Source organism: Puma concolor, chromosome A3 (assembly GCF_028749965.1).
Source record: "Puma concolor isolate L17-30 chromosome A3, mPumCon1.1.hap2, whole genome shotgun sequence".
Classification (NCBI taxonomy): Eukaryota; Metazoa; Chordata; class Mammalia; order Carnivora; family Felidae; genus Puma; species Puma concolor.
The window spans coordinates 31,006,519-31,030,480 of record NC_141669.1 but is presented as its reverse complement, the minus strand read 5'-3'; the positions used below and the strand labels follow the sequence as shown (position 1 = coordinate 31,030,480).

General features: G+C 47.2%; 1 protein-coding gene across 2 annotated transcripts; it reads left to right on the top strand.

Moving 5' to 3' along the window:
• Positions 1–398: 398 nt before the first annotated feature.
• CDC42EP3 (CDC42 effector protein 3) lies at positions 399–23,665 on the top strand. 2 transcript variants are annotated; one of them, XM_086700380.1, is made up of 2 exons: positions 399–584; positions 21,654–23,665. In XM_086700380.1, the coding sequence occupies exon 2, from the start codon at positions 21,886–21,888 to the stop codon at positions 22,648–22,650; it is 765 nt and encodes a 254-aa protein (XP_086556506.1). In that variant the 5' UTR covers positions 399–584; positions 21,654–21,885; the 3' UTR covers positions 22,651–23,665. The 2 variants fall into 2 exon arrangements, with proteins under 2 accessions (XP_086556506.1, XP_086556505.1); XM_086700379.1 differs by lacking the exon at positions 399–584 and adding an exon at positions 982–1,280.
• The last annotated feature ends 297 nt before the right edge of the window (positions 23,666–23,962 follow it).

Below are 23,962 nucleotides of genomic sequence, written 5' to 3'. Positions count from 1 at the left end.
TCGCCTACTCATTAACCCAGGCGGAGGACTCAAGAAGGAAGAGACGGAGACGGATTAAGAAAATTAATTAACCCGGTCCAAACTGGGCCTCCGGGCGGAGGGGCGGGGCGTGCCGCGGCGGTCGCCGGAATGACCGGCGGGCGCAGGTGCCTCCAAGGGCGGAATTTTAGGCTCCCGGGCCGGCAGCTGCGCCACTTGCGCCTCGTCGCGCGTCGGGGGCAGCCGCCACCCGCCTGTTCCAGCCTCAGGCAAGTCTCTTTAGGGACCCCGCGGGAGAGGAAACACCTCCCCCTGGACTGGAAAAACCTGCAGCGTCGGCTGTTCGCGTGCCCACTTGCTCAGCCCGCAGCCCCGAGCGTCTCCAGTGCGCCAAATCCACTCTCCGGGTTTTGGCAGCAGCTCCAAAGGGAGCGAGCTGGAAACTGACAAAACAAGACCTTTCCCCCGAGCCAGGGCTACGAGTGGCTGGGGGACCCGCGGCCGGGGAGGGTCGGCGCGGTCAGGTGGCCCCGCTTTCCCGAGAGTCACCCGCCCGCTACACCCTAGCTTCGCCGGGCTAGATCGGCTTGTTGGGACGAGGAGAGGTGGGCGCAAGAGGTTTAGTGCAGGTGTCCAGGGTGCGGGCGGAGTCCCTTTGTCCTCGGGCACCCAGGCGCTAGCACCCGGGGGGGGGGGGCGGAGAGTCCCTCTTTGAGGGAGCTCGCGCTAGCTTCCCGCGACCTCTCTTTGTGCCGAGGGAGCCCTACGCAGCTCCTCGTAGGGACGCCGCATCCCTAAGGGTGGCGCCCGGGTGGTAACAATGGGCGCCCATTGTACTCCCGGGGCCCGCAGGCGCTGCCGCTGCTGACTCCCTCCCGCTCCTCCGGGCCCCGGCGCAGGTACAGCGGCGGCGTGGGTCTTTCGGGGCCGCGCGCACCCTCCGCCCCGCCCCGGCCCGCCCCCTGCGCCGCCGGCCCCGCCCCGCGCGGCCCCGCCCTTCACAGGTTCAGGCTCTGCGTCCGGCAGCCGCGGGCTTAGTCCGGCTCGCATCTTCCTACACCGCTGAGGCCGGAGTCTGTCGGGAGCGCAGCGGCGGGGCGGGGCGGGAGCGGGGGCCGAGCCTGGAGACCCGCGGCCTCCGGCGCCTTTACGCCCACTCGGAGTGGATAGTGCTGTGAGGTGCCTCGCGGGCCGCCTCGGCTGGATCTGCGGGTAACGGGCTGGGACTGCGTGTGCCCTCGGGAGGCGTCTGTGCGGGGCGTCCCGCCCAGGGGCAGCGGCTGGGATCGTCTGGGTTGCCGGTGAGTTGCTGCCTGCCCAGGGCTCCTTCCTCTCTGCCTGTGAGTCTGTGGGACCCGCGGTCGTGGCCGCTTCCGGCGTGCGCCGGGTGCTAGGCTTGGAAACGCACAGGGAGCGGGGATACGGAGAGCATCGCCTTACCAGCTGGGGTCCAAGGGACCAAAGGGGACGTAAAGCAGACGGGGAGGGGTTCGGGTGGCACGATCGAGACGCAGAGCTCCACCATTTGTGCCCACCACTTTTCAGGGTGGGGCTGCACGGCTGCACTGCACCCTCCGAGCTATTTTGACAGCCATTCTGGGCGCGTATTACATTTTTCCATCTCAGAACAAGCTGCACATGGCTACCGCCCCCCTCCCATCGTGGAATGGCACCAGGGCCGCACATGGGTGCCCCGTGCAGATCTTCGATGGCACTATCCGCCGGGTACCCTCTCACTTGACAGGGGGCATTGTGGCTGGAGCTCCAACCTGCAGATCTGGCAGTTTAATTATTGTTATTATTATTATTATTATTATTATTATCATTATTTGACGGTGGTTCTGAATGGCTGAAGCGTTTTCAAGATTTTTTTTCCACCTTGGAACTGTCTTGACACAGACAAGTATCAGACACGTGAGGACGAATGGATCTGGCCAGTAATTTTTTTGTTATGAATTATTGTACTCCATCCCCCTCTCGACTTCGAGAGGCATGTGTTTCATCTTATAAATAGAAAGTAGCATATTTTTTGGCAGGACCTCCTTTATACTGTACAGTCTAGGAGAGGTCAGTTTAAAAATAAATATGCACTTGAATGTTGAATTGCCGAGAGCCAAGCTGTGGCTGGGACAAGCTGCGTGGACAGCAGCATCAAAGCCCGGAGCGCAGCTGTGTTGAAAAGAGTAAAAGCCCCAGAGCGCAGCCCAGGCTGACAGTCAAGTAATTACATTTTGTTTAAAAAAAAAAAAAAAAAAAAAAAAAGTGAGTGAATTAAAATGAGGGCGGGAATAGGAATGTCAGGAGAGTACTGCAACATGAATCTTTGCAGCCCTGATGTATTTGGGGGAGTCGCTGCTTATGTGTGCTGAGGGTGTAGGGGGTTCTGGAGAGGGAGGTGCTTGGAAGGGGGAGGGAATTGATGAATGTGTTAGGGAGACAAAGATTTCCTCCCCACCCCCAACTTTTAGGCCTCACAATATTCCAGAGTTTCTTAGGGGTGCTGCTTTTTAAACAGAACAAGAAATTTGGAGTGCAGCAGATGTCCGTGTTTGAATAGCAAAGCCAGTCTTGCAGACTTCCCCTTAAGATCACAAGGAGACAAAAGGCTTACCATGAAGTCTGATGATGGGGTATCCCTAAGGCTATCTAAAAGGCTCCTATAACATTCTAACTTAGAAAAGATCGTTTTTGTATCTGAAAATCAAGAAATGCAACGTCTCTTCTTTTCTGGACAGTTCTAGAGGTCTTCTCTCTGATACCACCTGTAATTTGCACGAGCCCTTCTGGGCAGTTAAATAAGCTAGACAGTATGTGTGTGCCACAAACCCTTTTCAGAATAGATTTAAACACTCAAGAGATACGTCGGGGCAGGTTTGAAGTGCCTCGCATGGTCACACCTGGCATAAATAACCGACTATTTGGATAGTCAAGGGATGGTTGAAAGTTCTTCATTAAGTCTCCCAAAGAATGTAGATTTCCCAATCATACTCACTGAATACAACGCTGAATACCAGCCTCTGGGCCCGAAGATAAGAACTTTACAGAAATTTGGAAGCGTTTCTGGATCCATGGCAGTTTCTGTTTTCCAGTGGTATCATCTGCAAGAGATTTACATTATGAATTCCATGATTGGAACGTGGTGCTGTGTGACAGCAGCTACAGACATGAAATAAGATGAGCGCCCCCCCCTTCCTTCCAAATCTGAGCAGTGAAATTCTGTTCTCTGTCTGAATGTAACATGTAAAGACCGCTAAAGTAAGGAGAGTTGCACTTTTTTTTAATTGTAAATTTAAATGTGCAAGAGGAATAAATACAAAGCCATGGGCTCACATGAGCTGGTTTGTCTCTCTCCAGCTTTTCCTTTAATGTGGTGTTTTGTTTTTTATGTCCAACATGTTCACAAAACCTGCCGTTTTTCTCTTCTGACGTTCATGGTATTCAACAGCAATGGGGATAAGGTAGTTTTAACCTATATCACCCACAGATTCTTACCAGCCTATAAATTTTTCACAAGCTCTGTGCCCAGTAGCCATTGCATGTATCCAGTGGGTGAAGTGCAATACCTAACCTGAAGAAACCCTCCAGAAAGACTGTTTTGATGTTTTCTTTTTAATTATTAAAATTCTTATTTGCAGTCTAATTTCGTTTAGGCCTGGCCTAATTTGTTTCTAACCAGACTCCTGTAGACCCGACTATTCATTGAATAAGAACCTCAATCTATTTTTAAATACAGTATGTTTGCCAGAGAACAAGGATAGTCATTTGAAACTAGTAGATTGAGCCAGCTACAAAATCTCCTTTACCAAGTGCTGGAGCCCAAGAATTCTGCTAAAACATCATGCTGTTCAGGACTTTGGATGATAAAGGCACTTCCTACATGGAGCCTGTCTGAAATGCCAAGCAGTCTTCTCAGCCCTTCACCCTGGTTAACTCATTTATTTCTAGTAATCATTCTATGAAGGAGGAACTGTTAATATCCCCATTTTATGGGTGTGGAAGCTGGGGACAGACCTGTTCTATACGTGCCCAAAATTACACCAAAAGGAACATACCTAAATATGCATATACAGTTTAACAACCCAGTATGTGCATGTAGGAGTGGCTAATCTTGCTTGCATGTCAGCACCTCTTAAGGGCAAGGAGATGGGGGGGAAACCCTGAGGTTAAGAAACCTCTCTGAGTCAGGCTGCCTGAGCTCATAGCCTAGCTCTGGCTCTTAATACTTGTGTAATTGGGCAAATTACTTAGCCTGTGTGCTTCAGCTTACCAGTTATACAATGGGGATAATAATATTACTCAGAGGATGAAATGAATTTAAAAAAGAAAAAAACAGTAATTCACTCAGAACAGTGCCTGATCCAGAGTAAGTACAATAAAAGGTTGATGCTTCCTTGTTGCTTTTATTTTTTTCCCAGGTGCTTAATAAATACTCTCTTATTTAATATTCATAACTACTCTTTAACATAGAGAGTATTGTTTCAAGATGAGAACACGGCTTCAGAAAGGTTTAGTAACCTGGCCAAGGCCACACAGCTAAGTAGCTGAATCAGGTCTGGATTCAAGTCTATTTGACCTTGTACTAAATACCACACCCCCACCACCTGGGAGGAGTGGCAGTAAGGCTATTAAATCTGACTCTTCTGAGGGGTTTTGGCCTCCAGCAGAGAATTCATTTCATAGAACTCTATATTCAAAGGAAAATGGTAGTAATTGCCAGCCTTTGGGGATACCGGGTGAATTATTTCATTTTTGAAGATAGTGTAATCTCACAGGTATGGCCATAGTCTTCTCCTGCGGGGGATCCAGAATCAAACCGCTAGAGTTAACGTGAGCATTTAATTTATACCATAAACGAAGAGATTTGCTATTGCTATGTGAAAATGTAGGACTCAGGAAGGAGGAAAGAAAAAAAGGCCCTGCAACATCTAGGTGCCAGGAACTTCTGGGACCAAGGATGGAGTGGAGCTTAGAGAGGACCACAACCCTGCGTTGATGTTCAGGAGAACCAGGGGCTGCAGTGTTCCATAAGCAGTCTGGATGGTCCCGTCCTTCAGGCCAGTGTCCGCACCCAACGGTGACTGGCCCTTCAGTCCCTGGCACCCAATGGACATTTAATACCTATTTCATAATGACACTGCTTCAGGAGGAGCTAAGCAAGAGGCAGGAGCCACCAATAAACTGGGCAGGAAGGTTCTGTCCTTGGTGGAAGGCGGGCCTCCTTATAGTTCTGCACCTGCCCCGGACCCTGCCAGATAAGCTTCTGGTGGGACAGACAGAGTAAGGAAGCCTTTGAAACTTAAGAGAGGTACCCTGGATCAGCCTGCCTGGCCTCTACTGCCTTGGACTTGTGGGATTGTGATTAGGAGGGGACCCAGACCGAAGTAGGGGTTCTGGAAAGCATGGCCCAAAGTAACTTACTTTGCCTCAAAACCAAGAGCAATAGCCTTCAAGCTGTTGGCTTCCATTTGGAATCTTCCCTTCTCCTGCCCCCACCCTTTAATGGTTACAAAACAAAACAGCACCCCACAAACCAAAATAATATAAGTAGCCAAATAGTTATGTAGCGATAGTAGGGTATTTTTCTTTCCTAAAAAAAAAAAAAAAAAAAAAAAAAAAAAGCCTTGCTTGGCCTTGATATATTTCCTCAGTGCCAAGTTCACCAGTGTCTCATGATGAGGGGCCGAGTTCGACAGTACCTCTTGTTTCATTTTTAAAATGAAAACCCATAGTTTTAAAATATGAATCATGATACTGATATTTTAAAAGTTTACTGTTTCTGAATAGCCAGGCGAACTGAGGCATTTGAAATCTGGTAAATTCCAAATTAGTAGTATTTGATTAATCCTTATTGCTGGCTAAAGTCATGAATGAATAGTAGAAGCCTTGAATCTCAAATATGAAATTGAAAGAACCTGATTTTCAGGGGTTTGGCTTTTGTTTGCATGTTTGAAAAAGTCACTATTCGTCTTCTAGCCTTTGATTCTTTGTTAAGCCATGTTGCAGTGATAACACATCTGCAGTTAGCTAGCATAACACCACCTAACTTGCACCCTGAGATATGAATGGCATCAGAAAAGGATTCTTTGGGAAACTGGTTTGACTAAGGTCCCTTTCTGCAGGACTTCTCAGAGCATTTAATATGTCACTGTGTTCGTAGAGTCTCCACGGGGAGACAGTGTCCAGAGTCTCAAATCATTAGCCCACAGAGCAACCGGCAGGAGTGGTCTGGCAGGCAACCCACTCTGGGAAGCAGCAAGCCAGAGGCTGAAGCCATCCACTGCAGTCTGCCCTACAGAGCTGAAGGATCCCAAGGACATTTTAGAGAGTCAAAGGATTAGAGCCACAGGAACGCACCGGGAGATGTGAGCACACCTGTCATTCTGCTGTTTGATAAAATTAATACAAAACTAATGGAAACAGTCACAGAGGTGCTGGAGTCGAGAAAACAGATTCTGGTCTTGGCTCTGACCCAGGCGTAAACTGACTTCAGGGTCTCTGTCTCATAGATGAGGCGCTTGGTGCTAGGTGGTTTCAGATAACCTCTAGCCATAGAACCCAGTGAGCTGGAATCAGTGAGACCTATCAGCCTACCAGTCTTACTACTGATAATGTGAAAACCCTGGGTTGAAAAACAGACCAGTGCAGCTCTGTAGCAAAGCAGTCTGAGCCACCATGGAAGGCAGAGAACTTCAAAGTCAGGCCTCTATTTAGACAGCTTCCACATTTGGGAATCTGTCATGTTCTGGTGACAACTTGAAGGTCATATCTGTGGACACATCATTGCCAATGATAAATCACTGTGTGTTTAGTTGAAAAAGACCTGTTCTGTTCCAATGCATTATAGGCCACACCCATTTCCTCAACAAGGCATTTTTGGTTTAATGTGGCTTTGCCATTTCAGAATGCATTTGATTTCTTTTCCTTTTGTTTCTTTTTTTTACTTTATTTATTTATTTATTTATTTATTTATTTATTTATTTATTTATTTTGCCAAGGGTCAGTTCAGACATATAACATTGATTTTAACACAGCTGGAGACGAGGCTGTAAGCCCTTGGCTGGCCAGCTGTGTCACAAGGCAAATCCCTGCGCTTCTCTGGGTAGACTCTGCCCCCTCGTCTGTGAAGCAGTGGAAGGGGAGGGATGGGGGCACAGAAGAAGCAGACGTTTTCCAGGCTCTCTTCTGCCTGTAGACTGCTGTCATTCTATCACTCTTCCCTCGCTTGTACCCGAGGCATTTCCACAGTGTCTTGTACTTGGTGTTGTAACACTTACTGTTTGAATGATCATCTTTTGACCCTTGCGGCTACCTAGTTAGACTGCCGGCTCCTTGAAAGTAGGGACTGAACCTAGCTTATGTCAGCTTTCGTCTCTTTTACAAACAGGACCTGATGGGAAAGCAGACGGTCTAGTCCTAGCCTGTTCTATGGTTCTGCCTGTGGCACAGTCTTCTCCCAGTGTTGTCAAGCCAGAAATCATTTGCACTTAACAGCTTATTCAAATCCTTCGGTAGTAGGGGTGCCTGGCTGGCTCAGCCTGCTTCAGATTCTCTCTCTCTGCCCCTCCCCACTTGTGCACGCTTGTTCTCTTTCTCTCCTTCTCAAAAATAAATAAACATAAAAAAAAAAAAAAAATCGAATCCTGCGGTAGTAAAGTTACTCCTTCCCGGGCTACAGAACCTTCACATTCAAAGGGAGGCGCCATCATCCTTCAATTCTGACGGTCGTGATCACCCAGGTTTCTCTGAGAAGGAAGCCACCACCAGAACCTCCTCTGAGTCTCCTCTGGGGAGTTGCAGCCTGTTCTGAAGCTTCCTCCTGCCCGGGTGCCACTGCGGGGGCTCAGTGCCACCCGGGCAGTGCCCGTGTCAGCCTGGTACTGGGCAGAGTAAGGGTCATTGTGCTTCCTCCTGCTTGCCTGCATCTCTCCGGCCGTGACCGTGTGAACCGTGGACTTCCTGATCCTGGTGGACGTATTGATCATTGGCTTCTGTCTTGTTCCTTATCCAGCTCTAGTTTCTTGGAATATTTAATAACAATTGCCTCTTCTACTGATTTGTCAGCTCATTGCCTAACAGAACTCGGTCAAGCACGTTACACGTGTGTTGTCTCCTCCTAAGAAACACTATTCCTATCTCCACTCCGCAGAGGAGCAAAGTGAGGCACCCAGAGAAAATTACGGGCCTGCTTTGTACCCTCAATTTGGTACCGGGAAGGATGGGAAAAGATGATGAACATTTAATAGGCTGGTAACAAGTATTTTGTTTTTTTGTTTTTTTAAATTTTTTTTAACATTTATTTATTTTTGAGACAGAGACAGAGCATGAACGGGGGAGGGGCAGAAAGAGAGGGAGACACAGAATCGGAAGCAGGCTCCAGGCTCTGAGCCATTAGCCCAGAGCCCAACGCGGGGCTCAAACTCGCGGACCGCGATATCGTGACCTGAGCTGAAGTCGGACGCTTAACCGACTGAGCCACCCAGGCGCCCCAAGTATTTTGATTCTATTAACTTCATTAAAAAGTGTCATTTTTTTCCCCTTAAAAATTCCCTGGAAACTAGATGTTTCTGCAGATGTAGAATCACAGACCCTAACATTTCACAGATGGAAGGGTCCTTAATTTCGGCCCTGCTCTCATTCTGACAGGATAAAACCAAGGCCCTAAGAGTTGGGTGACAGAAAGCATGAGTCCACTTTCGGACTTTTTCTTTTTTTTTTCTAGCTAAAGCAAAGAAAGAAAATCTTAATGTAAACCCAGTATATTAAATAACAGATTTTGGAAGAGGAGGAAGGAAATGGGTAGGGATGTTGGCCCTACTTTTCTGTCTCCCTTCCCTTCGCCAGTGACCCGCAGGTGCCTCCCTTGAACTCTGGGAGTTCCAGGGAACGCAGTGTGAGGAATCTCTATCGTAAAATGCTTTGTCTGTAATACCGAGGATAAATCTTAACAACTCTGTGGTGATATCATCTCTGTGCAGCTCACGGGCACCTGCCACAGACTGCTACTTTAAGTTAGCGTCGCCTAGAGGAGATCTACCCTAACTCCCTCCCTTCCCTGCTGGAATCCCGACAGCATCAGACTCAGCAGGAAAGCCTCTCCTCTTCTTTGGACTGATTAATTCAAGTTGTTCTAGACTTCTTCCTCAGACCCAGCCCCACCTGGCCTCACCATGAACTCTAATCACATGCCTCCTTCTTTCCTTGGGACTCTACAGATGCCCTCTCACCTGACAGCTCGCCAAATACTTAAAGAAAATAACTAGAGGCCCTGAAATTTTTCTTCATCTGACCAATAACGGTTGACGATAATTTTCCCAGCTCATGGAAGTCTCATTTGTCCTCAAGCCTGGGAGAATTGCACCTGGAGAGAAAGGGGGCCTGTACATTTGTAGGAGAAGCTAGCCCCGTGCCAGAGGAAGGAATTATCCTGAGTCAGCTGGAGGTGGCAATTCCTTCCACTTGTGGAGACTGTTCACAGGGTGGACACGAACCATTTTTTTGATGACAACTACAGACAGCATTTAAGGAGAAAATGAAAGTGGTTATTTTGGCAGTTAGAGTGGTTCCCCTCCTTCATGTTGAGTTTCAGCAGACGTTCTGGTTTTTCATTTGGTGTCAAGATGATACTTTGCGTTTGCATAGCACTCAGCTCTTATAATCACCTTTAAGAGAAGCGGGTTGGGGGTAATTATCTCCATTTACATGGAAGGTAACTGGCACATATGTGTGTGTCTGGAGTTCTCCAAGGAGCCTGCAAGCCTGGTTCAAAGTTTTAGCTTCTCCCCTAAGGCCTAGAACCTCAGTGAGGGCTCTATTGTTTTGTTTGCCAAAGTGTTCATTCATTTGATACGCGTTTTTCTTAAGTACCTGCTCTGTGCTAGTCCCACATTGATATTCAAAACAACCCTTTTCTGTAGAATGTCCATTATAGTTTCTTGAGGTTTCTTTGTACCTCTTGGGCCAAATAATCCAAATTTCCCCCTTAACTCACTTCCTTTTGAAAGGAAAGGTCAGGAGAGCGAGCTCATTGTTTCTCCCAGGGCCTCATTGTTTAAGATTGACTTAAATATAACTAGTGGGTCTGCATTCAGGGGAATGTATTGTCAATTTATTCTTGAGTCTTGCCTGTCTCTCTGAGATGCTATTTGCACATTGCAGTCAAGGATTGACATCCTTTCCCTTTCAAATAGCACGATAACAAATATTCTCTGCCTTAATCCCAAAGATCTGTAAGAGCCTATAGAATTACTGTGGCTTGCATTGATAGGCTGTAAAATTCTTACCCAGCATGGATAGAGAAAGGTTAAAATGCCTTACAGATGGAAAAATGAAAGAAAGCTTTTGCCACAAGAGGCCACAGCTCCTTTGTTAAAAGATTTCATTTATTTTTTCCTGTAGGAGTCATAGAAAGACTCTAAGGACTCTATCTTGGATTTTCAACAAGGAGGGCAGGGTTGAAGGGGAAGCAAGACAAGGCAGTCTCTTTCAGACTTTCTCATTTGTCCCTTCATTCAACAAACATTTATTCAGTGCCAGCTGTGAATTAAATATAGTTGTCTCTCCCCAAAAGAAGGCAACCTAGTGGGAGACACAAGCAGTGACGGCAGCATAGTGTGATAATTGGTGGCTTTGAAGTATAAACAAGGTACAATAGGGGCACCTGGGTGGCTCAGTTGGTTAAGCATCTGACTCTTGATTTCAGCTCAGGTCATGATCCTACAGTTGGTGAGTTCAAGCCCCATGTCAGGCTCTGCGCTGACAGCACAGAGCCTGCTTGGGATTCTCTGTCTCCCTGTCTCTCTGCCCCTCCCCTGCTCGTGCCCTCTTGCTCTCTCAAAATAAACATTTAGAGAAAAAAATAAACAAGGAACAGACGAGGCTCAGTTTAAGAGGCTTTGGGGGAGCTGGTGGGAACTATTAGCCACAGGGGTAGGCAGGACCCAAATGGCTTATTCTGTGTCCAGGTTACAAGGGTGGGCGTGCTATCGAAGACCGAGAGTGACCAGGTTACTCGGGCATTGTCGCCGGCTCACTCAAGATGAGGTTGGAGGCAGGGAGACCAATGGGGGGCAAATGCGCTTGTGCAGGAGAGAGATCTTGAGGGATTAAAAAAAAAAAAAAAAGGCTGAGGCAGTGGCATTGATGAGAGGAGACAGCTCTGGGCCTTGTTACGGAGAATGAGGCAGGGAGACTTTGTGGGGGACTCCCTGCCATTTACCGAGAGAGGAAAGTACAGAAGGCCTGTGCTAGGTCAGGGAAGGGGGAAAGAAAGATGGCACGTTTGTGTGGGGCGAGTTGAACAGGAAGTCCCTGGGGGAAGCCAAGTGAAGTCTCAAAGACTGGGGGAGAAAAGACCAATGCTGTCTGTGAAGGAGCAGTGTTTTTTTAGTGTGTTATTTGTTTTAATTTCCAATCCGCTGTATACTGATACTAGAGTGCAAAGTGAGTACCTCGGGCCCACACCCAGCTCCCATGCAAGCCAAACGACACAAACTTGTCACTGTCTTGTCCAAGAAGAAGCCACTCATCATGGGCTTGATTGTTATGGCAATGTCAAAAGGTTTCTAGTAGCTTCCTTTTGATTTTTTCACTTCTCTTGTCACTAGAGGAGACAGTTGAGGCCACGTGTGGGGGTGTGATTGCAGGGGGATTGTGAAAGGTTGGGGGAGGGACAATAACCATCCAACCCTGTGGAAATGCCATATCTAAGGCAGGGGCTCAAACTTTTTCTGTAAAGGGTCAGTTAGTATTTTAGACCGAGAGGCCCACATAGTCTGTTACAACTACTCAACTCTGACCTTGTCATGTGAAAGCATCTCTCCCAGGGTTTCCCAATGCCAACACTACTGAGAATTGGAGCCAGATAATTCATTGTTGTGGGGGGCTATCCTGTGCATTGCAGAATGCTCAGCATCATCCATGGCCCCTCTCACTAAATGCCAGTGACACCACCATCCCCAGTCCTGAGAATCAAAAACATCTACAGGCATTGCCAAATGTGGGGGTGTGAAGTCACCCTCAGTTAAGAACTACTGAGTTGTAGACAACATATAAGTGAATGGGCATAGATGTGTTCTAATAAAACTTTATTTACACAAACAGGCCAAGGTCTGGATCTGGCCCACTGACTATAATTTATCAATAATAGCTCTTACTCATAGCACCTTTGCCCACCTTATTTTTATGGAGCTTACCACCTATCTGGAGATATCAGGCATAACATCACAAAACAGAAAAATAACAAATGCAGGCTCTTCAGGAGTGCTAAGAAAGCCTCTGCCAATGCAGTACTGAGCCTGGATTATGTGAGGTGAGTTGGAGAATTTCTCTGGGAAGGAAGTGACTAAAGCAGGTCTTGGAGGATGTTATGAGTAAGGGTCGATGGTAAGCAGGTGGGAGGACAGTCCATGTAAGGAACACAGGGTTCTTCGTTTCAGAAAGTTAGGGGGGAAGTGAAGTGTCACTAGTGAGGGAAGGGAGCCATTGTCCCCGGTGAAAGCTGTGTGGTTGTTGTCAATGGCCCCATGCACGTGCTTCCTCTGGGAAACAATTAACAACAGTGAACACTCTTTTCTAAGAACAGGATGTTTGTTTTTCTCCTTGAGACTTGGGGGCTTTCTTATGGCAAAATTTTCATCTTTAGGCTTTTCTTTCGCATAAAGTCAAATTCCTTTTGAGATCCTCTTTGAGAAAATTCTTTTGGTTGTTGTCTAGGACCATTTTATTGATTCTTGCTTCCCAGCAAGGTTAAGTTATGATCTCTGCCTCTCATTGATGTTGAGACCACAGTGTATCACTTCTTCGTGCTGTCACAACTCAAGGCAGGTAGCCTGCAGAGGACATTCCATTCTGAACTCACTTACATGCAAGTCCTCACGTTAGCCAACCAGCAGCAATTAAAGAGCCCAGACTGTGAAGTCAAGCCGTGGCAGAAATCCTAGCTCCTCCATGTTTTGGCTGGTTGACCTAAGAGTTGGGCTTAATCTAAGATCGCTTCCTGAGAGGTGTTTTCTAACACCTACCTGGCCCGCAGCAAACACTCAGATGTTTGCCATTAATATAAGTGTGAATTCCTTAGAGAAGCAGGCATTTCAAACTTGCCGCTTCCTTGAGGAGCCCCTGCAGACTTGGACTGGGGGGTGGAACCTGGGAGCAAACCAGTTCCTCTCTCATGATGGAAGGTGTAGCAGGGGTTATGGATTTAAACACTTCTTAACTTGATGTTCACTGTGTGCCACGTGTAGTGGGAGGCAAACAGGACCCAGTGCGTGTCCATAGAAGAGCTCTCGGCCCAGTCTGAGGGGACATTCATTCATTCACTGGATAAATATTTGTGTACAGATATTTACGTACAAATGACACGGGAGAGCCTGTCTTGGAAGTGGGTGGAGAATGGGATGGCCACTGCCAGCTTCCACATATACCCAGTGCTGGTATGATTGGAGATGCCATGATTCAGCCCATCCAGTGAGAATGAATGGTTATCGAGGACCCCAGCAGGTTGGGAGAATAACATGGAAGGCCCCCTATCTGTCTTTTCACCCCATTAGGGAAATAGAGCATTCAAGGGGCCTAACCTTTGGGGTCAAGTTCTCTTTCTGTATTGATACTGTCCCCGCAACTTTGCAGATCAGGTGGGATCCATTAGTTATGGAAGCATGCAAGCAGTTCACATATCCACCAAACTCTAGAGTGCCTGCCTTGGTCCTCCTGACTAGCCCTGAGTCTGTGCCCCATGTAAAACTAGTCATGATAGGGGCGCCTGGGTGGCTCAGGCGGTTGGGCGTCCGACTTCGGCTCAGGTCATGATCTCACAGGTCATGAGTTCGAGCCCCGCATGGGGCTTTGTGCTGATGGCTCAGTCTGGAGCCTGCTTCGGATTCTGTGTCTCCCTCTCTCTCTGCCCCTCCCCCACTCACGCTCTCTCTCTGCCTCTCAAAAATAAACATAAAAAAATTAAAAAAAAAAAAAAAAAAACTAGTCATGATAAATGAGTCGGCATTTCAAGAGAACCTGTCCTCGTCCTCTTCCTGCCTTGCTACAGCTGCTGGGGATCGATGTCCCTATTGAGTCCTCCCCAGTAACTGATTTTAACAGGGAGAATAGGTGTGCCTTCAAAAGTGCAGACTCTTGAGGTGGATGTGCTGTCTTCCAGTTTTGCTTCTAAAAAATCTTTCAACTGGTACAATTAGAGCCCATAAATGTGAGGTGTGTACACAAATGAGCAGTGAGTCCCCCATATGGTATTTGTGGGTTGCTACAAAGCAGGTCGTAAAAGAAAAATAAATACAAGCTGTAGCTGAATCATAAACGGAGAAGTCCATTTATAGGTAAGTGAAGGTGAGATGTATCACCCTTTCTGAGTGGGTCCATAAAATGCAGTCTGTTCAGTCTGGCTGTAAGTTCATGTGCATGAAAGCTAGGCAGCTGGGGGCTGAGCGAATGGAGTTTCGCTGTCTTGTCACATATAGCTATGTCCTCGGTTTGGATGATGTAGGAGAGGGTAAGAATCTAAAAATAGAAAAGGCATCTTATCTTTTTCGGGGTAGAGTAAATAGACCAAAAATATGAAAAGCATCTCTTCAGGATGCTGTTTATCGGGTGTTCTCTGGTTACATTTTTTTTCCCTCTCGGATTTTGATTGAAGTTCAGTGTGGAATTTCAAATACTATGATTTTTTTTTCCTGTGAATTTCAAATTCTTTGGAACTTGAGTAAAAACACAACCATCTTCAAATGGAAAGTCTTCTAGGTAAGGTCTGTGAGCGTTTTCATAGGCGAATGTGACAGGAGGCCATGGGGAAATTGGCAGCGATCATACTCCCCAGTAGGAGACTCAGAAGGAGCAGAGACAAAACACACATCATGCACCACTGAGGAGGCTTGGGACCAGGGCTGCTCCCTGTGACAGCCTCAGACCTTGATCACCGTCCCCATCCCACAGCCACCCTTTCCATCTTTGAGACACCCAGGGTCTCCCTTGGAGAAGCCAGTGTCCCTGTAGCTGCTTCTCAGCTTCTCTAGGGCCTCAGAGAATCAGTTAATCCCTTTTCTATTAAAGTTTAAATGACTCCTTGAGATTCCTAAAGATTTGTTTTCCCTAGCTCTGAGTTTTCTTTCAGTTGCTCCCCTCCTTCAGCTTCTCACATGTCACGACCAAGTTCTTTGTCTCCCAGTTGGGACTCCTCAGAACATGTAGGAACATGTTCCAGGTAGCCTTTATCCCTTCCAAAGTGTGGAGTCCAGGATCAAATACAGTTTTTCAGGGCTTATCGCTGTGGAGAGAAATACCCCGAAGATGGTTGGGGGGGTGGAGAGGTTCTTGACTGAGTCAACATCCTCCTTCCCTGGGACTGATGGTTCAGATTTGAAGGAGGAACATGTCACATTTTTGCTTGGGGCCCAGGTGGTGCGGCAGTGCTGTGTCTGGATGTTAGGAAAAAGGGAGGCAAAGTGAAAAGTGATGAGAAGGTAGGATGTCCTTGGAGGATGTGACAACCAAGCAAGAAAGGGGAAGTCCGGTACATGCTCACTTCCCGAAAGTAGAAGAAAGGAAAAGCCTGGAGGTCCCTCAGGATGATGTCCCCACCCCCCACCTGCCCCTGTCTTTATACATGTGTGTTTTAAATTAACGTCGCAACCTATTTTGCAGGATGCAAGCACGTGTTTGCTCTCTTTCTCCACTAAGAATTACTCTAAAAATAATTAGTAGACCAACCAAACATTCCTTTCTTAAAATAAATGGAATTTAAAGAATCTAAACCTCTTTGTTCTTTTCGGATGAATTGCCAGTCCTGTCAGCTCTTAAGTGATTCAAGAACTGATTTTTTTGTGTGTCACTTCTTAAGAACCCCCTGTTCCCCGCCCTGTTGGCCACTGCCCTGCTTCGGTCTTTTTGGCATCATTCTGTTTACCAAAAGGATGGTAAGGAAATGAATCAAAGGGCTGCTTTAGTTTTTTCTTCATTGAATTATTATCGTAGCAGTGATGATTTCTCTTATTAACACTGTCACTCATGCTTCATTCAGTCACCAGAAAATGGAATTGGCCAGCTTGGTGCAGGAAGGATGGCCCCGATACTCTGCCATTCTTATCAAAACCATGACTTTAACTTCCCCTTGAGTCCTTCTGTGTCCTGGAACGCTTGAGCTTCTCCCAGATTCCTGTAAGTGGGGGCCTGTGCATTTGCAGCCGGACCCATGTCCCCGCATCTGCCAGACATTCTCTCTCACCTTGATAGAGGGTGACAAGCAGCTGACTGGGATGTTGACCCCCTTTGTTGGCAAATCTAACCTCTCCTCAGTGCCCCAGGACTGGGACCTTTGTTTTCTAAGGGATCTAATTTCCCAGATAAATATGCTCTCCAGTGTCATCGAAGGGGGGAAAGAGCAGCAAACAGTGATCCAAGAAGAGAGAGAAAAGGATTAGCCCTCATGGAGAGTTCAGATTTCAGGGTCAAGAGGAGGGCTTCTGAGAAAAGGCCTATACATGGGAAGATTTCTGTCTGTCTTCCTCTCTTTTTCTTGTCTTCCTGCCTTCTTACTCTCTGACTTTCTGTCTTTGGATTTGAGGAAGATAGAACAGAGGAATCATGGCAACACAAGAAAGCAGGAAGGCCAGGAGAGCCCCCGAGTGTGGGCGGGCAGCATCCTTTGGGTGGTTCAGTACTAAGTGTTTATGATGGATGGTAGAGTCTTGACTGATAGTAAAAGGCTAACAATTCTCTTCATTTGACCTGTCGAACACCCAGAGGGCTGCTCACCGATTCTGGTTGTGTAGCTCATATCCTCTCCCCACTCCATCCTACGGCAAGTAATCCCACTTCCTTCTGGGCAGAGGGCAAAGCCTCTTGGGTGTTGCCTGATTCAGGCTCTCCCACTGGGATTCATCCTCCCTCTGCCTCCTGCCTCATCTGTCAGCTGCCAGCAGCCTCTTGGAGCCCAGGTCTCCTTTTCTGCAAGCAGTGAGCCAGGGACAGGATTTCGTGTTGAGTGTTAGGGACCATCCCGTTCTAGAGCATGGCCCGTGTCACTAGCCACCACCTGAACAGGAGCTGCACGCCCAAGCCCCAGTGCCTCCTCTTGTCTGTGCTTCCCTCCACGTGGACACTTATGCCTCTTGCCTTTTCTCATGTCTTTGTGACTAAAAACCCTTCTCTTAGGAGATCTTTTCCATTCTGCAAAGTAACACCCGTGCTGCCTCTTCCGTGAGTCCCTGCAGGAAGAGGCGATCTGTCCCTTGGCCATGCTCCGGTGAGACAAGGTCAGCCCTCTTCTGAGGTCTTCATATACCCACAGGCCACCACCCTACATTTTGGCTTTTGAACACAACCACCACAGACATGTTTACATTATGATCCAGTAACAGGTTGAGTAGACTTTTCAGGACCTTTGTATAAAATTCGCTCTGAGGTGCAGCCTGAAGCTTAAGCAGCCCTTTCTTTTCTTTTTTTTTTTTTTAAATAGCTAATGGCTAATTCATTCAGGTGGTTCGAAAACCCAAAATCATACAAGGATATACTGTGAGAAGTTTCTCTCCCACCCTTGCCCTATCCTGTCCATCCCTCCCTATGGGCAGTCACCATGATTAGTTTCTTGTGTGTGCTCCCAGAGATATTTTACAGACACACAAGCCAATGCAAGTGTATCAATATACTTCTGCACCTGTCTTTTTTTCCCTGTAAAGATAGGTATCTTTGAGCTCTTTCTGTATCAGCGAAGAACTGTTGAATCCTTCGTAAGACCTGTATGATATTCATTTGTAATTGATGATACCTTAATTTATTTAACCGGTCCTTTATCGGTGGACAATTAGGTTGTTTCCAACTCCAGACTGTTGTATCCTCCTGGATTTGATAATCTTGTACATGTATTATTTCCCCTGTGTGCAAGGTGGGTAAATCTCTGTAAGTGGAATTCTGGTGTCAAAGGCAACCAGCTTCCAATGAGGTGGGATCTGTTTCGTGCTTTCACCATCGGTATATGACCCCACCCTTATCAGCCCAGTGTGTTATCACATATTTGTATCTTAAAGAGGCTTTGGGATGCACCTCCTTCATAATTTGGGAGCTGACTGAATTTCCAGCGAGTGTGATTATTAAGAGACAGGACCTTAAACTCTGGAGCCTGGCGACTTGGCTTAGTGCCTTCATAGCCACATAGCCTTGGCAGAGGGGACTCAAGACTCATTGTCTGGACCTCAGTGCATCATTTATAAAATGGGGATATTAACAGTAGCAGCCTGATGGTTCTTGTGGGTGAGCTGGTACATATCCAAGGTTGGCACAGTGCCCAGAACATAGAGATGCTCTCAGTAATATTTAGTGTTGATGGTTCCCGGGAGCATGCACATACCCTCCCCGGGACCAGCTCTTTTGTTAACAGCTAAGAAACTGTGCCCATTAGATTTCTGCATTAGCAATGACAGAGAAGGTGCGGAAAGAATAGTCAGGCCAGGAAGGGAAAGGGACATTGATGTATGTTGGCTGATAAGCCAGGGAGCCCAGGATATCCAAAAAGGAGGGGAGGAAGCAGCCAGTGTAAGAAATCCTCATTATTAGATCAAGCATGGTTGCCCCTGAGCTGAAAAAGAAAGATAAGATAAAGGGATGGGATTAGAGCTCTGTTTCTCCAACATTACATTGCAAATAGCAGCTCACCTAAAGTTAAAAAGACATTTTTGTCCAAAATTCCTTAAAAAAAAAAAAAAACAAACTTCCAATGTATGGGAGCTCAGAGCACTGGTACATAGTAGAAATTCAATACAAATTGTTTGCAAAGCTCTAGAAGCCTACATCCCTGTCACACAATAAACACTATGTAAATATTTATAGAAAGAAAAATGTATCTTCTCTTCCGCTCCAGGCTCACTGCCTGCAGCTTATCTAACCTTCACTCACCAAGCCTTTTCTTCCTTTTTTTCTATTTTTTGTCCCTTCCTTCCCACCTTTGTGTCTGTGACTCTGATGTAAAACCCAGCTTCTACCAGTCTGAGCTGGCCTATGGCGAAGGGCCTGCAGTGCCTGTGGCCGTGGCTGTGGCCGTGGCCTGCAGGGACTGAGGGCAGAGCGTTCTTCCCCTGAGCCTTCCGGGTGCAAATGTTTCCTCTCCCTTCTCTCCCCAGCGCAGCCAGGCGCTGTTCAAGTGAAGGGCGATTGTGAGTGATCCGGTCAGCAGGGCAGGGAACTGTTCTCTGGCTGCATCCTCGTGGCATTTTTCCTTTTCTGCCTGATTTGAAGTGCCCTGCCCCTGTTTCTGGCCTCGCGTAAGCCTGGCTCCACCAGCTGACCACGGGCAGCCCTCACTTGCCCCTGAGTTGGCGGTGGACATGCTGTATCTTTCCCTGGCAGCTGTGCTCCTGGCCGTGTGTGCCGTGGACACCACTCCGGTGGGCAGCTGTCCCTCGGGGCTGCCTCCCACCTCCTGGGGGCCCGGTGCCCTGGCGGCTCCTGCAGGCCACCATCTGCCACGCTGTGCCCAGAGGTGCAGGAAGGCAACGCCAGCTACCCCTGAGTGGCAGGGGCCCCAGGCTGTCGTGCACTTACGGAGGGAGGGAGTCCTGCCATTGGGATCCAAGGCTTTGGAGTTGTGACATTTGCTACTGCCCCCAGACCCAAATTAGCGTCAAAGCCGAGAGAACATCCGGACCCACCAGCCTGGCTTCTTAGGCGCATCTCCATTAGTAACAGTGTTTCCATGCGATCCTAACCTCAAGTGGGAAGCAGAACCAGGGGGTGCCTCTGTGTGGCCACAGCAGCAGCACTTTGGGGAGGTTTGAACCAGGTCCTTACTTGGGACGAAAGGGAGAGATGCTGAGTGTGAGGTCCTAGGTGGCAGCTTCAAGGTCGGCTCACTTGAGGTGCAAACCCTCTTGTGCTGCGTGGACCACCTTCCCACGCACGAAGCCAGGGCGGGGTGGGCCTCTCCAGCTTATCATCGGTCCCTGCCTTGTCCAGTCTGGGTGCAAGCCACTTCCCAAATGGAGCCTGTTGGTGCCTTGCCACTGGGTGCCAGAGCACGGTTCTTTCCACCTGCCACGGGGAAATGAACTCAAAATTTTTATGCGTACAGCCTCCAGCTGCTACAAAGCAAATGTGGCTGGCTCTCTTCAAGCCACCATCCAACTCAGCTCTTGGATATTTATTTATTTATTTGCTCCTCTGCCAGTGGGGAGGAGAGCCCGATGGGAGAGGTCTCAGCAGAGCATTTCAGGAATTCCCGCAGTGGGAAAGGTTTTTAACTTCTTCATGTCAGCTGATGGGACCGAAGAGTCAGAGGATTTATTTTTAAGAGATGAAGAGTTTCTCATCTGTAAGATGAGAACCCAGAGCCCCACACCTCCTGGCTTAGCACTTCTCATTGTGTTAAGTTTCGTGTGCAGGGAGGGTGTGTGCATTTTCTATGCTGGTAACACACTACCAGAAACTTAGTGGCTTACAACACCACCTAAGTTATTGTCCCACAGTTTCTGTCAGTTGGGAGCCCAGGCAGGGCTTAGCTCCAGGGTCTCATCAGGCTGGGAGACAGATGCCAGGGGGCTTTGCTCTCATCAGAGGCTCAACCGGGGTGGGGGGGATCTACTTCCGGTTCCCTCAGGTTGTTGGCAGAATTCATCTCCACGGGCCCTCCCTCAGCACAGTGGCTTACTTTTTCAAAGCCAGTGAAAGGCACCTTTCTCCAGTCTGCTAAGGTGGACTCTTTTACCATGTAACCTAACCACGGGGTGACATCCCATCACCTTTGCCACATTCTGTAGTTTAGAAGCAAGTCCCAGGTTGTGCCCACACAGGTGTTAGTACCAGGAGGCACATCATGGGGGTTACCTTGGGGTGCCACCTACCACAGGGAGAGGACACAAACTTTATCAGGAAGTGTTCCAAAAGTATTTCTAAGACCCAGCCAGTTGTAGATGATCACACTGTTTTTTGTTTGAAAAGAATCAGTTTTGTTCTTTTCCTTCTATCTCAGAATGTCTCCAAGACCTGAAAGCCTCGACAGCCCAGTTTTCTGTGCCACACCTCGATCCCAGCTTCGGCTCTGTCATGAGCTGACTGTATGTTCTTGACAAAGGGTGATTTATTTTGTGACTCCTGAATCCCTATTTTCTCATTTGTGTGACTGGATTTTGCTAAGATTTTGTTGGCCACTGGCACATAATAGCCGCTGTCACTTAGTAAATGGTATTTCCAACCCCTTTCCTTATAGGACTATTTGCTGCATTGCATGAGTTTTATTTAGATACAGAACTCAGCAACAAAATATTATCAAACAAAAGGGAAAACATTTTAAAGCAAATCTACTTTGTATCTAAGGAGCTGAAATCACTCTGGTCATGTGCTGACAGCAATTCTTATAATAGAGAAAAATCTAAAAATCTTAGGCATGTGCAGAAAATTGTGTCCATGACCATGTTTAGAAAGTACTGATGTCATAGGTATGAGTTTTTTTCATCTCTTTCTTTCCTCTTTTTTTTCCCCCCAGAAATAAGACCAAGATTAGTAGACCCTTAGTCAAAGACCCTAAGATTAAAGTTCTTATCCTACTTGATGGAGGGAAAAAATAGAGTTTGGCTTTAGATGGGAACTGGTCCTGCCTTTATTCACAGGCTCTTGAGAAAGAGGCAGGCCCAGTGAACCCTAAAGGGTCAGCTGACTATAACCTGCTTTGGTTTCCTTTCCAGGTTTTTCCCCGCTGTGGGATGGGTTGGATGATGTAACTGGCTCTCCAGGACGCCCCACTTGGCTGTGACTTCAGGAAGGCCTTTCAACCCAGTCTCATTTCAGAGCCACTTCTAGAAGCTCCTTGAGAAAAATGATGTGACAGATCCTATCAGAAAGGATATTCGGAGCTTAACATCAGCGAAGAAAGTGGCCCTTTTCCCTTTTGCAAAGTAGACCTTCTCCAACTCCAAAATGCCCGCCAAGACCCCAATTTACCTGAAAGCTGCCAATAACAAGAAAGGAAAGAAATTTAAACTGAGGGACATCCTGTCCCCCGACATGATTAGTCCTCCTCTGGGAGACTTTCGCCACACCATTCACATTGGCAAAGAGGGCCAGCACGACGTCTTTGGAGATATTTCTTTCCTCCAGGGGAACTACGAGCTTTTGCCTGGAAACCAGGAGAAGGCCCGCATGGGCCAGCTGCCCGGGCATGGCGAGTTCTTCCGGGCCAACAGCACGTCCGACTCCATGTTCACAGAAACGCCCTCCCCGGTGCTCAAAAACGCCATCTCCCTCCCGACCATCGGAGGCTCCCAGGCGCTCATGCTGCCCTTACTGTCACCGGTGACGTTTAATTCCAAGCAGGAGTCCTTCGGGCCGGCCAAGCTGCCCCGGCTTAGCTGTGAGCCCGTCGTGGAGGAGAAGGCCCCGGAGAAGAGCAGTCTGTTGGAGAACGGGACAGGCCACCAGGGAGACGTGTCGTGGGGCTCCAGTGGGTCCGCGTCGCAGTCCAGCCAGGGCAGGGACAGCCACTCCTCCAGCCTCTCCGAACAGTACCCCGACTGGCCGGCCGAGGACATGTATGACCAGCCTGCCCCGTGCGAGCTCGTCAAAGACAAGACTAAATCAGAGGAGTCCCTCTCCGATCTCACGGGGTCCCTCCTCTCCCTGCAGCTCGATCTGGGGCCCTCGTTTTTGGATGAGGTGCTGAATGTCATGGATAAAAATAAGTAACAGACACCACCAGCTCTTGTCCTCGGGGGTAAAAGGTATCATCAAAAAATAAGAACTAAACCAACCACAGTCGGAGAGAAGAGCTTCACTGGCTATGTTTGCCACTGTGTGATAGGTTTTCTAAAATAATGTTCCTACAAAGTATTTTTTGTACCTGTTATGCCCTGTTTGCAAAAACAAAACAATAACAACAAAAACTGTGCTGGCGAAAAGGAAGTGAGTCAGTCAGAACCCATTTTTTTTCGGTGGGTATTGCTGACGTTCAGCTCACGTTTTTTTGCTTCCAGACACATTAAGAAATCTGGCCCGGCCAAGATTGGCACTAGCTCGAAGGGCTGCACAAGTCACATTAAAGAACTTCACAGTACTCTAGCGTTTCCTGGGCAAGAAGAAGTCAAAGTTTATTTAACACCTAAGCCTTTTTTCTAGACTCTTTTCTATATTACATCATTTGGGCTCGCCATAGCAAATTCTTCAGTGTTAAAACTATTCTCTGTTTTCACATTTGAACAACTTTATGGGTTTGGGGGATTTTCTTGTAGCTCTTATATATCCCTATATATTATATCTATATCGCGAAATTTTGACTGTCCGCTACATGTTGGTAAGACACAAGCAAAGTATTACTGTAACTAAGTTATTTTTAAAGTTAAAATATATTTTTATGTGCCTTTGGCTTTTTATTGCAGAGTCTACATTTTATAGATATCACATCAAATGTTGTCATTTGACTTGTTTCCATTTGGGGTCCCATTGTAAGCTGCGTATGTATATGTTTGGAAAAGTGTATTCATATTTAGCTTTATCTCTTTTTCTTCATCTGTTAATCATACTTTTCACAGCAACCAACAATGGATTGTAAAGTATAAAGGCACAGGTTACTCAAGATGCTTCTGCAGAGACTGTGGGCTACACCATATAATGTTATTTGGAAATATAGGTATTTTAGTACAGTACATACTTGCATTACATAGGTACTTCATGCAACACAATAAAGAGTAAATGTTAAAATGAAGTTGCTTGTTTATAGTAATAAATAAAAACATAAGAGAATAATAATATTTTCCTTAAGTCCAGGACCAGAAAAATTGCTTCTCTGAAGTATATATGAGCCTTTAAAATAAGGTATGAGGTGATTTCCATCCACTCTGCAATTTTGATTATTTCCCAAAGCTTTGAGATTCCAGTAACAGCACCCCTCAATTTTAGGAGAAATGAGCGAGATCAGAATTTTTTTAAATATTTTGGGGACAGTGTAAGTCGGGGAGGAGCAGAGTAGGACAGAGGATCCAAGGCAGGCTCTGCACTGACA

Bases quoted from the DNA above. Each gene is read 5' to 3' on its own strand.
- CDC42EP3 (XM_086700380.1), top strand. From the start codon at position 21,886: ATGCCCGCCAAGACCCCAATTTACCTGAAAGCTGCCAATAACAAGAAA.